Consider the following 14,700-nt stretch of genomic DNA (forward strand, 5'->3'; position numbering starts at 1 on the left):
TCAAATTTGGTTCTGAATCTATGAGTCAGACCTGAAGGAAAATCTAAGAAATTACTTTATGACACCTCAACTAGGAAATCTAATTCTGGGAGCTATTGTGTTAGATGCCTTCTCCTACCTCAGTAGCAATGCTTTCTTGGTCTGATCTGTTGTTTCAATGTAATTCAAGGCTAACATCCAGTCTTGTTATTTATATTTCAGTTTTGAGGGTGCAAAAAGTAAGATTAGGAGGCTAGGGGTGATAAGTCTTCATAAGATACAGATAGCCTGGAGAAGGCTCTGGCAGTTGGAAGTGCAAAATCCTCATCTTATGGGCATAGTTTTACTCCTAAAATTCCTTTGTCCTTTGGATGTGAGAACATCATTGCCCCTCCACTCAAAGCTAAAGCCATAAACAGTGGATAAGTTCTTGTGAAGCCATTGGCTTGTATAACATGTAACTTCTTTGGAGAACCCAATCTCCATTTCTCATCTTATTAGAAAGGAGACCAACTCAGGATGTCGGGATAACCCAGCAGCTTTCCACTCCTCAATGATTCTAGGTTCCCCTTCTTCCCACTGGATTTTTAGTTTAGTCAGACATTCTTTTGAACACATGGTGGTGGACCATGTGGTGGATCTAGTCTCAGTCATAGAGACTAGATCTCTGGTGGGCAGGAGTTCGTTGGAGGAACACTGTGGACTGAGCTGGAGTCAACTTTTAGCTAGGGCTGGAGGCCCTTAGAAGGGACTGTGAACAGTGGTCAGAATTCACTAATTTGTCAGAGCAGACATGGTAACATCATGTCTCAGGGCTATTCTGTGACATGAGAGAGTAATAAGCCAAAATCCTAACCCTTAACCCTTTTTTGATTTTTTTGCTCTTTGTATTAATTCTCATTTATTTCTTATAGCAGCCCTGAGGTATGGGTAGGTCCTATGCCCGTTCTACAGATAAATTAGTTGAGGTTCAGCAAATTAAAGGAATTGTATAGGTTATGCTGCAGACCAGTTAAGGAGCTAGGATTTGAATTGGTTCTGCTTGATTCAGTATTCATTTCCCCATAACACATTTCCCTTCAGAGGGACAGAAGCAGAACATGTTTATATGTAGACAGCTTTTTATATGTTTGTATCTGAAAAATCCAAGGCCATGTGTTGTATTTCTTTGATTTTTCTGCCCCCTTTATTTCTTGCCTGTGATTTGTTCTTTCGGTTGACATGCTACTGCCCACCCCAGACGGAGATAGATAGGGGGTCTGTTTTCGTCCAAAGTAGAGAGGTTTCAACATCACTGGGTGAGCTGTATGGGTCTCTCTCTTTGCTGCATTCCTTCTCTCTGGGGGCAGGCGGAGTGGAACACAGCTGTGGCTGTTAGGCCTGGAGCACAGCTGTAGTCAGCCGGCCAGTTGACACCATGGCACATGGTGTCATGGTCTCATTACTCAAGTGTGTCCAGCTCAAGCTGCTGCATGATTGGCATTTGTCAGGGCCACGGTTAGGAGAAGAATTCTATGCACTTTGTAGGAACAATTTCGCAATGCCTCCTGTTCCATTTGCCACACGTTCTCATAAAAATGTCCTGAATCCAAGCTTGTTTGCGTAACACCACACTGCTGGTTGCCTGCTTCGTGTACTGATCCTGAGGAATTCTGGTTATCGTTTGACCTTGGGGCTCTCATTGCCTGTGAGATCGTTGAACAGAGCTCCGTTTTCATCTTGATTTTAACGCAGCTACGTTAAATATGATGCATGTTTTGTTCAACTAATAACGTTAAGAATAGAAAAAGGGACCACAAGGATAGTAAATCATTAATATATTGGGCGGTGACGGCTGGTAGATTACACCTTGAGAAAAACACCAGACTCATTGACAACAACCAAGAATAGCAAATGGAAGTTCTCCTTACTTAGATATCTTTTTATTAAGCTCCTTTTCTTCTTCTTTTTTTAATTTAAAATGATGAAATGAAACTAACAGCATTTCCTTTTTTTTGCTATTTTTGCAGAAAAAACCACTGTCTGCAATAATAAAGGAAGTCTGTGATGGGTAAGTGTTACTTAGGATACGTGTGAGTTGCTTCAGTCCACAAACTGGAAGCTAATAAAATATTCCTGAGCAATTATTATTGCTTTATTATTATTATTTTTATTTATAACATTATTTATAAGTTACTACCTGATCTCCGCAAAGACATCAAGAATCACTCTGTACAATTTACATGCCCTCTTACACCAAAAATTTACTGTTGTTCCTCAAAGAGCAGAAAGTGTGAAATGGCTGGTGTGTGCACATTGGGGCCGGTTTTATTTATTTTGAAAAGCTGTGGTTCATTCATCCTACTCAGCAGGGAGCAGTCTGAAGTTCCTGAGGTTAAATACACACCTCATCTGGTATAAATTGAGAGGACCATTCAGGCTCCCATAGAAGACGAAAGAATTTAGAGGACAAGTCAGTGTGTGGTTTTGCTGCCCCATGGAACTTGACAGTGTTACAGCTTTCCTACCTCTCTTTGGCTAGCCTTAACAATCCAAAGGGAAAGCATATATAGAATTGCATGAGGTTTTTCTGCTCCAAAGCAGAATTATGAAGACAGTGTTACTTGGAGTTTATTTAAGACCTGGGATACTTGATTGGAATGTTTCCATATGCAGCAAGCATAGTGATTAGGGATTGCAGAACAGAGACCATTGGAATATAACAATTATCAAAAATTTAAATTGCATTCATTTCTTCTGTGTTCCTCTTTCTGCTCCATTCCTTCAAAATGGGGGAGGAATATAACATTGTATTTAAACACCCTGCCTCAAAGCCATGAAGATGAAATGCTTCAAGGTGAGCCACATTCCATCCACTAGGTGTGCAATAGGACCACGATGATCCACAGAGGAAATGATTGGTCAGGGCGATGCAAGGTGGGCTAATGTCATTCCAGTGTTAGGAAGCTCACTGGGGGGTGTGTTGGGTACTGGCCAAATTCCAAGTGTAGGGCGCTTCATCCTTCTAATTCTGTCACACTGTAAAAATGACAATGACCCAGTTTTTTTGTTTTTCTGATCAGTTTATGCTTATATTTTTAAGGTGGTCCCTTGCCAACCATGAGTACTTTGCACTGCAGCACGCCGATAGTTCCAACTTCTATATCACAGAAAAGGTAGGTCAACCACATTATTTAATCTGGGACACTTCTATTTAAAAAAATTAAAATATGACTGATATTTCCTGTGTTCAGGACTAGACTAGACCTGCTGATTTAAATTTTACACCTCTATCATCTGTAAAAATAGAGTGTGCAGAGCAAAGACTGCTACTTTAGTATGAACAAGGCAATAGTTAGCGTCTTCAGGAGTGAAGACCAGATAGGTTTCTGCATCACGTTTTAGCAACTACATTTGCCTTCTAACTGTGCATATACTAGTCATTCTTATTCCTTGGTTACAGCATTTATTTGATGTTTAATGACTCCTTTCTCAGACTGTTTTTTTTTTAAGAACAATCTCTTAAGTCCTGTTTAAAGTAGTGGAAACAATGGTAAGAAACCTTTTCAAAGGCGGCATTGTGTAGACACTGAGTATTCTGTGGCTCAGGGAACCTTGCATTCTTCATGGGGGATTTTGTTTTTTTTTTTACTCTTTAAGAAGCTTGGAGGAGAAGGAGGGAGTGGTAAGGACTAACGTGGTTGTGGCAGCAAGTAAAAGCAATGTCTCCGAGAGATCCCTGACAGGAGAAGGGAAAACTAATATTTATTCAACACCTACTGTGTGCCAAGGAACTGGGCTAGGCACATTTACATACGTTTGTGGGTTTCTTCCTCAAGACTAACCTGTGTTGTAAACAGTATTGGCTTTGGGTCACAGATAAGAAACTGAACCACTAAAGTCCAATGGCTTGGCCAATATCTCACGAGTAGTAAATAATACAATCAAAAAATAAGTTTAGGTTTTTGTGCTTCAATCACTTTGCCTTTTGGGAATTTCTAGAAGAGCTTAGTGTTTAGTTATTTTAATGAAGAATTCACTGAAATACATAGAGTCAATATTGTCCTCATGGAACTTTATAACCTTGTGGACTTGGTGGGGAGGAAAGGCTCAAGCCCCCTGAACAGTTTTCATGACAACAAGGTAGTCAGTTCTGGGACAGAAGTGAATACAAAGTGCTCTTAGAGGAGGGGGTTATTGGGTGACCTCAGGCTCCAGATTTTGTTCCTCCCAATCAGCAGTCCCTGGAGCGACCATCAGTTTACCTGTGAATCAAGTGGTTGTGCAAGGTGGAGGCTGTAACGAGGGTCCTGCAGTTACCGTGAGGGCTTGCTGTCCCCAGAGGAGTGTGTGTGTATGGGGGTTGGGGGCAGATGGTAATTCAGTCCAGCCCAGTAGGAGTATAGCCACAGACTTGGGAATGCTTCTCAGAAATTGCTTTGTTCTTCCCAGATGGACACTGGAATTTTTATAACTGATCGTGTTTTTCTCTTCCTACTAATTGACAGAAAGCTGAGAGTCAACAAGTGGACTAGATTTCCTGGCCTGTGTTATATTTAATTTTACTTGTTCCTTTGATGTGTTCTACCAACACTTAGTTTCCTGTCTTTATTTTCCCTTAGCTTCATTTTCTTACTATTTTTCATTGATTCTTTACTGATTTATATAATCTGCATCCTCTTCTTCATGAGGTAAAGAGGGTATAAATAAGTAAGTTAAATGTTAGCAGTTAAACATATTGCTGTGGATATCTTTAAGCAGAATACGGTCTCATTTCAGCTCGGTTCACCTTTTAAAGATAACTAAAATATTACAACTTTTAGGGTATTATCAGAAAAGATTGGATGGTTTCCTACTATTTGGAGCATAATACGAAAAAGTGTAAAAAGTATTGAGTGATATAATTATAGGGGGATAGAAGTTATAATGGATTTTTCAAATATCACCAATTAGTGGGCAGTGCTATCAGTTTTGTTGGTTGCAACAGCATAAAAAATGAGAATAGAATAGATCACATCACTTCACCTGTGTTGTTTGTTTTTTTTTTTAATGTTTTTATTTATTTTTGAGACAGAGAAATACCGAGCATGAACAGGGGAGGGGCAGAGAGAGGGGGAAACACAGAATCTGAAGCGGGCTCCAGGCTCTGAGCTGTCAGCACAGAAGCCCGTCGCGGGGCTCGAACTCACGGAGTGTGAGATCATGACCTGAGCTGAAGTCGGACGCTTAACCGACTGAGCCACCCAGGCGCCCCTCACCTGTGTTGTTTGTAAATCCATGTGTCGTACACACACATATACAGGACATGTGTATTGTGCTGGGTTTTTTTTAACCTTGGGTTGTGGTAAACCACAGCCCAAAGTCACGGAATCACAATATCCCTGCATTTGGTTAATCTGTATTGACTTGTGTCCCCTGGTGGCTGTGCTGTAACCCGTCATCATTGGCAGGAGACCTCAGTGTACTGTAGATGACTAGGATGAGATTCTCAGACTGTAGAACATACTCATTGCAAGGAGAACCTTTTAGAAATGGACATTTTCAGATCCCACCCCTAGAGACTCAGATTGAGCTGGCTTTGGATATGGCCTAGAATTTTGCAGTTTAAGATCCTCCATGGAATTCTAATGGAAACCCTAGGACCACCTGGGGGGATATAGCTCTGGGGCAGTTTTTTGGTACCAGTACTGTGTGTACCACAGAAGTTATGCACTAAGTTTGACTTAGAAGTGTGTGTGCAGCCAATTCTTGGAATAATTTAAAAATTCATAAAATATTTATGCTTTTGTTCTAATGAAAATTAATGTATACACAGAAAATTCAAACCACTCAGAACAGTGGGAAAATTATTAAAATAAAAAAAAATTTAATGTTTTATTTATTTTGGAGAGAGAGAGACAGACAGACAGACAGACAGACAGGCAGGCAAAGTACAAGTGGGCAGGGGCCCAGAGAGAGGGAGACACAGAACCCAAGCAGGCTCCAGGCTCTGAGCTGTCAGCACAGAGCCCAATGCTGGGCTTGAACTCGTGAACCGTGAGATCATGACCTGAGCTAAAGTTGGACGCTTAACCAACTGAGCCACCCAGGCACCCTGGGAAAATTGTTATTTTATCAGGCATCTTAGTTGTTTTTTAGAAAATCTTGTGTTGCCTGAGAACATTGTTAATGTTGAGTTTGAAAGGGACCGCCACCTATGTTTGTCATCCAGTCTGTCTGTCTTCAGGGGGCAGTAGCAGAGATTATTCTTTTATTAAGAGTTTAGGGAACGAGAAGACTCATCTTCCCAATCATCGCTCTTTGTTTGTAAATAGAATGTCATCACTCTTCCTCCTGCAGCTGTTAGTGGGCACAGCTGTGTGTGCATGTGATACAGAACTCACATGTCATGCACAGGGCAGGAGAGACCTTGGATCCTGGGTCACAGGCGCAAACCTGGGCTGCCTTCAGTCTGCTGTTAGGTTAGTGCAAATATTCCTATACATAGAGCCCATTTTCCATTTTAGCCTCATTTTGGTTGCTTACAGCCCAGTGAGTTGTTAGGTAATATTTGCATTACCATGGTAACTGGTGACTAATTTTTGAAACTTGTACATGTTCTTCTTAGTTACTGATTTCCCCTTGCATATGAGGTGGTCTCCCCCCCTCTGCCAGAGATAAAATATCACCTGTAATTTGAAAGAAGAAAAATTCTCCAGGCTCGACAAGCTAATGCATTTTGTGACTGATGGACGGATGCTTGTAATTCTCTTCTAATATCCTCAGGAAGGCACCTCCCCTACTTTTCTCATGTTATCCAAGTGCATTTTTCCAAAATAGTCTCATTTGCTTATTGGGCCATTAACTTTGGTTTTTCAGTGGGAGAGAATATTATGTTGTTGAGCAGTGTTCAGCAAAAGCATAGCATAGAAATCCTGACAGAAAGTTAAGGTTTAGCTACTCACAAGCTCAAATTCTGCCCCAGAAATTTTTATATTTCAGGGTGATGTCCGAATGAAAGAGAGAGAGAGAGAAAGAGAGAGACAGAGGCAGGAAAAAATAAAAAATAAAAAGTGAATTGTGTATCTTTTTTCAGCTTTATTGGGGTATAATTGACAAAATTGTAAGATCTTTAAAGTACATGGTGATTTGACATATGTATACACTGTGTAAGGATTCTCCCCATCTAATTAATTAACACATCTATCACCTCATGTGCTTATTTATTTATTTGGTGGGAACATTTAAGTTCTGTTAGCAAATTCAAGTTATATTACACAGCATTATCGACTGTAGTCATCATATTTTGAATTAGATCTTTAGACCTTGTTCGTCTTATAGCTGAAAGTTTGTGTTGTTTTACCAGTCTCTCCCTATGTTTCCTGTCTCCTATCCAGCCCCAGAAACCACTTTTCCACTCTCTGTTTCTATGAGCTGGACTTAAGTGATACCATGGAGTATCAGTCTTTCTCTGTGTGATTTATCTTACTTAGCATAATGCCCTCAAGGTCCATCCATGTCCTTGCTAATGGCAAGATTTCCTCCTTTCTCATGGCTGAATAATATTCCACTGTGTATATGCCACATATTCTTTTATCCATTCATCCATCGGCAAACACTAAGGTTGTTTATACACCATAGCTGTTGTGAATAATGTGGCAATGAACATGGAAGTGCAGATATCCCTTTGATAGCCTATTTTCATTTCCTTTGGATAAATATTCAAAAGTGGGGCTGTTAGTTAATATGATAGTTTTATTTCTGAAGAGTTGAGGAACCTCCATGCAGGTTTCCTTATTGGCTGTACCAATTTACATTCCCACCAACAGTGTATGAAGGTTCCGTTTTCTCCACATCCTGGCCAACACTTGTTTATTTATTTGATGATAGCCATTCTAACTGGTGTGAAGTGATATCTCATTATGGTTTTGATTTGCATTTCCCTGATAATGAATGATGTTGAGTACCTTTTCATGTACTTATTGGCCATCTGTGTGTCTTTGGGAAAATGTTCATTCAGTTTCTCTGCCCATTTTTAAGTGGGATTGTTTGTTTGTTTGTTTGTTTTTGCCATTGAGTTGTGTGAGTTCTTTATATATTTTGGGTATTAACCCCTTAACAGATGCAGGATTTGCAATTATTTTCTCCCTTTCCATGGGTGGCCTTTTCATTTTGTTGATGGTTTCCTTTACTATGAAGGAGATTTTTAGTTAGACATATCCTACTTGTTTATTTTTGTGAATTGTGTGTTTAAGTATTCTGGTGGAATTTGTCTTCCAAAAAATTTTTATATAGAGAGACTGCTAATAAGCATTCTAGCTCATTATCCTCATTTCAGTCTGATGATGTGTGTGTTATTGTCTCCATTTTACAACAAGGAAGGTGAGACCGAGAGAGAGGTTAAGCAACAGGTTGTATAGGTCATGCAGATGGGCAGTGGTTAAGCTGAGTCTTGGACCTGGGTGGGTCTTTCTTCAAAGCTTTCTAGGCCATCTCCTGGAAACATTCTGTCCCCACTGCCCAGGCCCCAATTTGTTTATGATTCTTTTCCGTGGACCCCAGACCACTGACCCTGATGGTAATTGCCTCACGAAAATACATACAGGAAGTTACAGCCAGCTTCTTGTGAGCATTTGTTACCAGCTTCAGTCTGTGGCTTCCTTATTCCCTAAAAGGGTAACTTGGAGGAAGTTGTAACAAGTAGTGTTCCACTCCCTAGAAATTAGCAGAGTACAGCTGACCCTTGAACAACAGGGGTTTGACCTACCCTGGTTCAGTTATACATAGATTTTTTTCAATAAATATAGTACAGTACTGTAAATGTATTTTCTTTATGATTTTCTTAACACCATTTTCTTTTCCCTAGCTTACTTCCTTGTAAGAACACAGTATATAATACATATAACATACACAATATGTGTTTCTCAGCTGTTTATGTTGTTGGTAAGGCTTCCAGTCAACAGTGAGCCATTGATAGTACAGTTTTGAGGGAGTCAAAAGTTATATGTGGATTTTTGACTGAGTTGGACATCAGTGCCTCTGACTCCTATGCTGTTCACAGGTCAACTGTACATTTTCATTTGGATTGTATGGATTATATAATTGTGCAAGGTAGTATTATTGTACTAATACCGTTCTTTTTAGGAAAGTTGCTTTGTCATGCTTAAACCTAAGCATTAAGAGAGAACAGGGCATAGTAAAGGATGCCTTTGGTAGACTGTATGTTCCACTGTTAACCCCCTACTAAGACCTGTTTCAGAATGTCTGAAGTATAGTGATATACCTTGGTAGGATCTTATTTAGATTAATTCTTATTTTGTAGGAAGAGAGATGGCCAAGCCTCATCTGGGCTCTCTTAGCCAAGCTGGCTGCAGCAACCTTTGGGAAGGAAATGGGGTCATTTGTGGGGCATCCCTTTTTATGCCATTCTCACTTCCCAGATGCTCTTGGTTCTCAAAGGCCTTGAGCCTCCCAGAACCTGGGTAGATAAGGATTGTGTCCCTGGGACTTGTATATTCTACTCGGTCAGGAGATCACTCAGTTAACCATGTGGAATTCACTTCAACTGTCATGCTTTGAGTACTGGGCTCCACAGAGGGCCTAGTGAGAAGAATATGTTCCATTCTCTGCATTCGTGATCTCACTCTCTAGTGGGGGGACATAGTCTTGAAATGGGCACAGGTTTTAAGGAAGGAGAGGAAAGAACCGAATAATTATAGGAGGGAGGAGGTCACCAAATGGGTCTTTGAGCAGGCTAACTATGTCTGATCTGAATTTGGGAAATATATTCATTTAAAGACCACACTCTTTTTGTGAGTTTTAGCATCCTGGCAGGCCAGTTCGGGAGTGCTCTGGTGGGGGGAACAACTACCATGAACATTTATTGGATGTTTGCTCTGTGGCAAGCTGTCTGCTAAGCGCTTTGCATGGACTGTTTGTCTTATTAAATCTTCATGGAAAGCCTGTGAACCGGGTTTTATTGTTACATGTTCCATTTTACAGAGTCAGGGGTGTAAGGAAGTAGGCTGGGATTGGACCCAGGAAGTCTGACTCGAGAGCCAGTGTCCCACACTCTTGGGCTGTGCTGTGAGGCAGGCATTTCGGCACGCCTCATCATGCCGTACCAGAAATGGTAGACATACCAGTTCTGGTGCTGGAGATGAAAATAGATTCTTTCATCATCTTCTTTTGCCTCCCTAGTTTCCTCTGCTGAAAGTCCTCATTCTACCAGCTCTTGACCTCCTGAAAGCCCTTGACTCGACATACATCCTTGACCCAATAACCCAATTTGATCAGCATTGTTGAGCCAAGTAGTTTGCTTTAAAACTTCTGCAGAGGTACACACATCACCAGTAGAGACTCCTTTCCATTTGGAGCAAAGCTAGTGAGTCCAGGGGAATTGGCTTCATCTCTGTATGGGAGGGTCAGCTTTGTGCAGAGATGGTGGATGACACCTCTGAACTGGGTCGGCTAACACAGGGGTACGTGTCTCCGTCGGTCGCTACAGAAAATGAGAACAGGAGTGTCCTGTGGCTGGCTCAAGATCGCTGTAATCAAAACAGTTCAAATTTGTGCATATGCCTTGGGTAATTTTTTTTTCAAACGTGCCCTTTTTTGTACGGTGGATGTAGGCTGTCTAATAAAGAGAGAGCAGGGGCATTTTTGTTAACCACATCTTTCTCTGTTCTGGGTTGGTGTCCTGAAGCACAAGACGTCTCACGTCAATCTGGCTCATCTTCTAAAAGTGGCTAAAATCTTGTGGGGTTGGAGGTATTTCTGAGAAAAGATTGGGGAACTTTCTTCTATTTTAGGTATAATGTGAAAGTGCAAAACTTTTTGGATGATAAGATTCTAGGACAATAGAATTAATAGTAGGGGTTTTCAAACTGTAGATCATCCCTCATTAGTGGGAGTTACATCATTTTAGTCGATTGAAAGAGCTTTAAGAATGGACCGTAATAGAGAACAAAAATAACAGTCTGTTGCATGTGTTGTTTTGCTTCTCATACATTCATAAAATACATGTATAGTCTTAGTTTTGCCTTGGCTTGGGGGCAGAAGTGTTGGAGAGTCACTGAAGATCATTACAAGGGAGGGTTCGCTAGGGAGAATAAATACAAGGCTGTATGTGAAATAGTTTAAGGAAGCCTCACGATTGGAGTGTGTTCTTCCCTGAAGAAAGTGTCATGCATCCACAGACCACCACCAACACTGCCACCAAACAATATACAAAGCAAACTGAGGCATGTCTTTTCCTGGGGAGCTGTCCTGCCCCTGGTTCCTGGGCAGGAACCAGACGGCAGCTCTATGGCCTGGTGCCCTGTGTCCTTTCCCTATTGTCACAGAGCCAACGGCACCACGAGCTGACACATTATCCTAGGTGGGCCCCCCATACTCTCTTCTGGGAATCTGAAATTCAGGGGTGAGTTGGGTGGTGGTGTTTGCCAGAACAGACAGTCACATGGAATCACATCTGATGGCAGATAAATCATCCTGCAAGTCAAATAGTTGGTAGAGCAAGCTGTAAGCGCACTGAGTAAAACCAGCCTGCAGGAAGGATTGAGGGAAGTGGGAATGAAGGCCCCCCCGAGGGAGTCAGCAGCGGTGGAGAGGGAGAAGCTCCCATCCTGATTTCCCTCTCTGCTTTCTGTGTCCTGTCTTTGCACCCCCGAGAGAGGACCTGCCGGGGCTTTTCAGTCCCACCCCTTTACTGAAACCACTTTATGTTGGTCTTGGTTACTCTTGATCAAAGAACTTTCACGGGGATAGGCATTTTAATTTGAGCAAACCAGAGCCCAGGAATGTTGTAAATTTCCTGACCCAGCCACATTCCCTTTTCTGCCGCCTACGGTACAAGATTCTGGATTTGTTCAACAGAAGCCACTGTCACCACCTCTGCAAGCTGCCCTCTGCCAGGTGTGACTGGCACGGGCCCCCACCTGCAGACCTGAGCCAGTGCCCCAGGACCGGGTCTCAGCAGGCAGGAATGCAAAGAAAAATGTTCCTGCTTTTCACCTTGCCCTGTCCACTCAGCTCTCCTGGGGTTCCTGACTCTAAGCATTTCTTCCGTGCTGCCCCTTTGCTCTCTCCCGTGCCTTTCTCACAACCTGCTGCCTGCTGTGGCCTTGTTAAAGACTCTACGTTCACATGTGCCTTGCTGCTGAGTTCTCCCTTTTTTTTAACTTGTGATTGAACCTGACTTTTATTATGGACGCTCCTTGCCCTGATGGCTGCTGGAATGCCTGTCACCAGCTTTTGGAAAGCACTGGACTCTCCTAGATAGGCTACTTGTACTGGATCTGCCAGCTTATAACCCAGGGCTGTCAAGCAGAAACAGCCATGCCAGGAGGAAAAAAAACAAAACAAAACTATGCATGCGTATGTTCGATAAAAGAAACTTGTATGGACTTCCCGGATGTGCCAGGCACTGTGTTGAGCCCAAGATAGTTCCAACCTTCGTGATTCTCAAAGTCCAGGAGGGAAGAAAGACAAATAAATATTTAGTCCAAATTAGCCAGTTATAATTGTTAAGTGTCACAAAGGACAAATGTAAGCATCCAGACCTAATTAAGCCTGGAGCAGGTGACATTTAAGCAGATATCTAAGACAAGGGTGCAGGGGGAGGCCCTTGAAATGGGCAAAATGTGGCTAGAGAGTTTTGCATAAGCCTCAATTCTCAAGGCCTTGTAAGGCCGTATTAAAGATGTTAAATTTTATTCTAAGGGCATTGGGGAGCCTTATGGTTCTAAGCTAAACCATAAATGACTACAGACTTCCCGGTGATTAGTCTGAATGTATCATACTGGAAGAGTGGTCAGCCTATGCTAGAAATGATCAGAAAACCATTTACTATGGAGAGGAAGGAAATGCAAGGGTATTTTGAAATAGATCTAGGGATTGACATCAAATGCCGGGTAGCTCTCTTGATTCCAAGGAGAAAATAGGACCAGATAAGAATCTTCTTGAAATGTCTGCCTTCAAAAAGCTTGCCACAGGGGCGTCTGGGTGGCTCAGTCAGTTAAGTATCCGACTCTTGATTTTGGCCCAAGTCACGATCTTATGGTTCGTGGGTTTGAGCCCTGCATCAGGCTCTGTGCTGACAGTGTGGAGCCTGCTAGGGATTCTCTCCCCACCCCCCCCCCCCCCCCGCCCCGTTCTGATCCCCACTTGTGCTCTATCTCTCTCAAAATAAATAATAACTAAACTAAAAAAAAAAGGCTTGTTTTGTATTAACCTCCTTGATACCTTGGCTAAGGTTAATAATAACATATTGCAGTTAAATTGAACTGCTCTCTTTATTTATTTCCACAGTGCTGTCTTCTTGATAAATTTGTTGATTTGCACAGCCAGATAAAATGTTAATATAATTATCTGACTAACATACTCAATTTTAACATCCCTTTTGGGTACTCCTAATATAGAACATAAAACATTTTCTAACTTACATTCATAGGAAAATAAGTAGAAAAAAATCTTAATATTTCCTGTAGATTGGGGCATAGGAGTGAAAGAGGGAGAAATCTATTTGCTCAGATTTGACATTTAAGCATGTGATGGGATGAAAAAGATAAGTCCCTGATTTCATAGAGTTTTCAGTCTAGAGATAAACTAGATAGATACCAATTGATGATGGATGAGGGTCATGTTTGAAAAGATTATTGGGAATATGATTTTTGAATCAGTTAGGTTTATAATTTGATCCTCTGTGGACCTATGTGGTTCAGTGCACATTTAAAAAATCTGTTAAGTAGAATCTGAACTCTTATGCTTTATTTTTTTTATTTTTTTATTTAAAAAAAATTTTTTTTAACGTTTATTTATTTTTGAGACAGAGAGAGACAGAGCATGAACAGGGGAGGGGCAGAGAGAGAGGGAGACACAGAATCCGAAACAGGCTCCAGGCTCTGAGCTGTCAGCACAGAGCCCGACGCGGGGCTCGAACTCACGGACCGTGAGATCATGACCTGAGCCGAAGTCGGATGCTTAACCGACCAAGCCACCCAGGCGACCCATCTTATGCTTTATTTTTTAAACATCTGACTCATACACCATAAAATCTGCCCAGTTACTATATATACTGCAATGGTTTTAGTGTATTTATAATATAATATGTAGTGTTTTACTTTTTAGATAGTAAGTCTGTGTCATGTCCACCTGGGGTACTTTCATTTTCCAAAACAACAGCTCTCAGATTTAAATGCAGATCACGTGTCAAATCTAGAGGTTTAGATTCCGTAGATGAGGGCTGGGGTTCGAGCATTTTTAACAAGGCTGTTGGTCATGATTGCACACTACCACTAGAAGTGTGAGCAGGTTCTGGATCTTTCCCCTTATTCCTGCGTATAATGAGAATCCACATTATGAAATCTTATTGGCCTGTAGGCCTGGGCGCTCCCTGAACTGGAGGCATCATTTTACTGTTGCTGAGAGAGCATGAGGTCCAATTTCTTACTTATTTAACCTGGCCATCAAGGCGTGTCACAGTCTCGCCCCAGGCAACATTTTCAATGTTGCTTGTCTGTCTTGTTTTCTCAACTTCAGACAACCTGCCTGAATAAACTCTAAATAAACCTTGCTTCTGGAATTCAGTCCTGTTCTTCCTCCCGCCCCTTCCTCCTATTATCGTGTTTCAGGTACAGGACTAGGTGCTTTGGATAAAGACACAAAATAACATACTCTTTGCTCCTGGGGAGATGAATCTTCGCAACAAACACACACTGAAAGCAGTCTTATTAAAATAACTGCCATTTCAGGACAGCTGAC

The 14,700-nt window shown here is 41.6% G+C and overlaps 1 protein-coding gene across 6 annotated transcripts in view; it reads left to right on the plus strand.

Annotated features, from left to right (window-relative positions):
- ELMO1 (engulfment and cell motility 1) overlaps positions 1-14,700 on the plus strand; it is a 538,367-nt gene that overhangs the window by 125,570 nt on the left and 398,097 nt on the right. For all 6 annotated transcript variants that reach the window (XM_058728689.1, XM_058728687.1, XM_058728686.1 and 3 more), the window contains 2 exons: positions 1,989-2,029; positions 3,062-3,134. In XM_058728689.1, coding sequence (XP_058584672.1) covers positions 1,989-2,029; positions 3,062-3,134 — 114 coding nt within the window. The remainder of the gene's footprint in view (positions 1-1,988; positions 2,030-3,061; positions 3,135-14,700) is intronic.

This window comes from Neofelis nebulosa, chromosome 4 (genome assembly GCF_028018385.1).
Source record: "Neofelis nebulosa isolate mNeoNeb1 chromosome 4, mNeoNeb1.pri, whole genome shotgun sequence".
NCBI classification, from domain to species: Eukaryota; Metazoa; Chordata; class Mammalia; order Carnivora; family Felidae; genus Neofelis; species Neofelis nebulosa.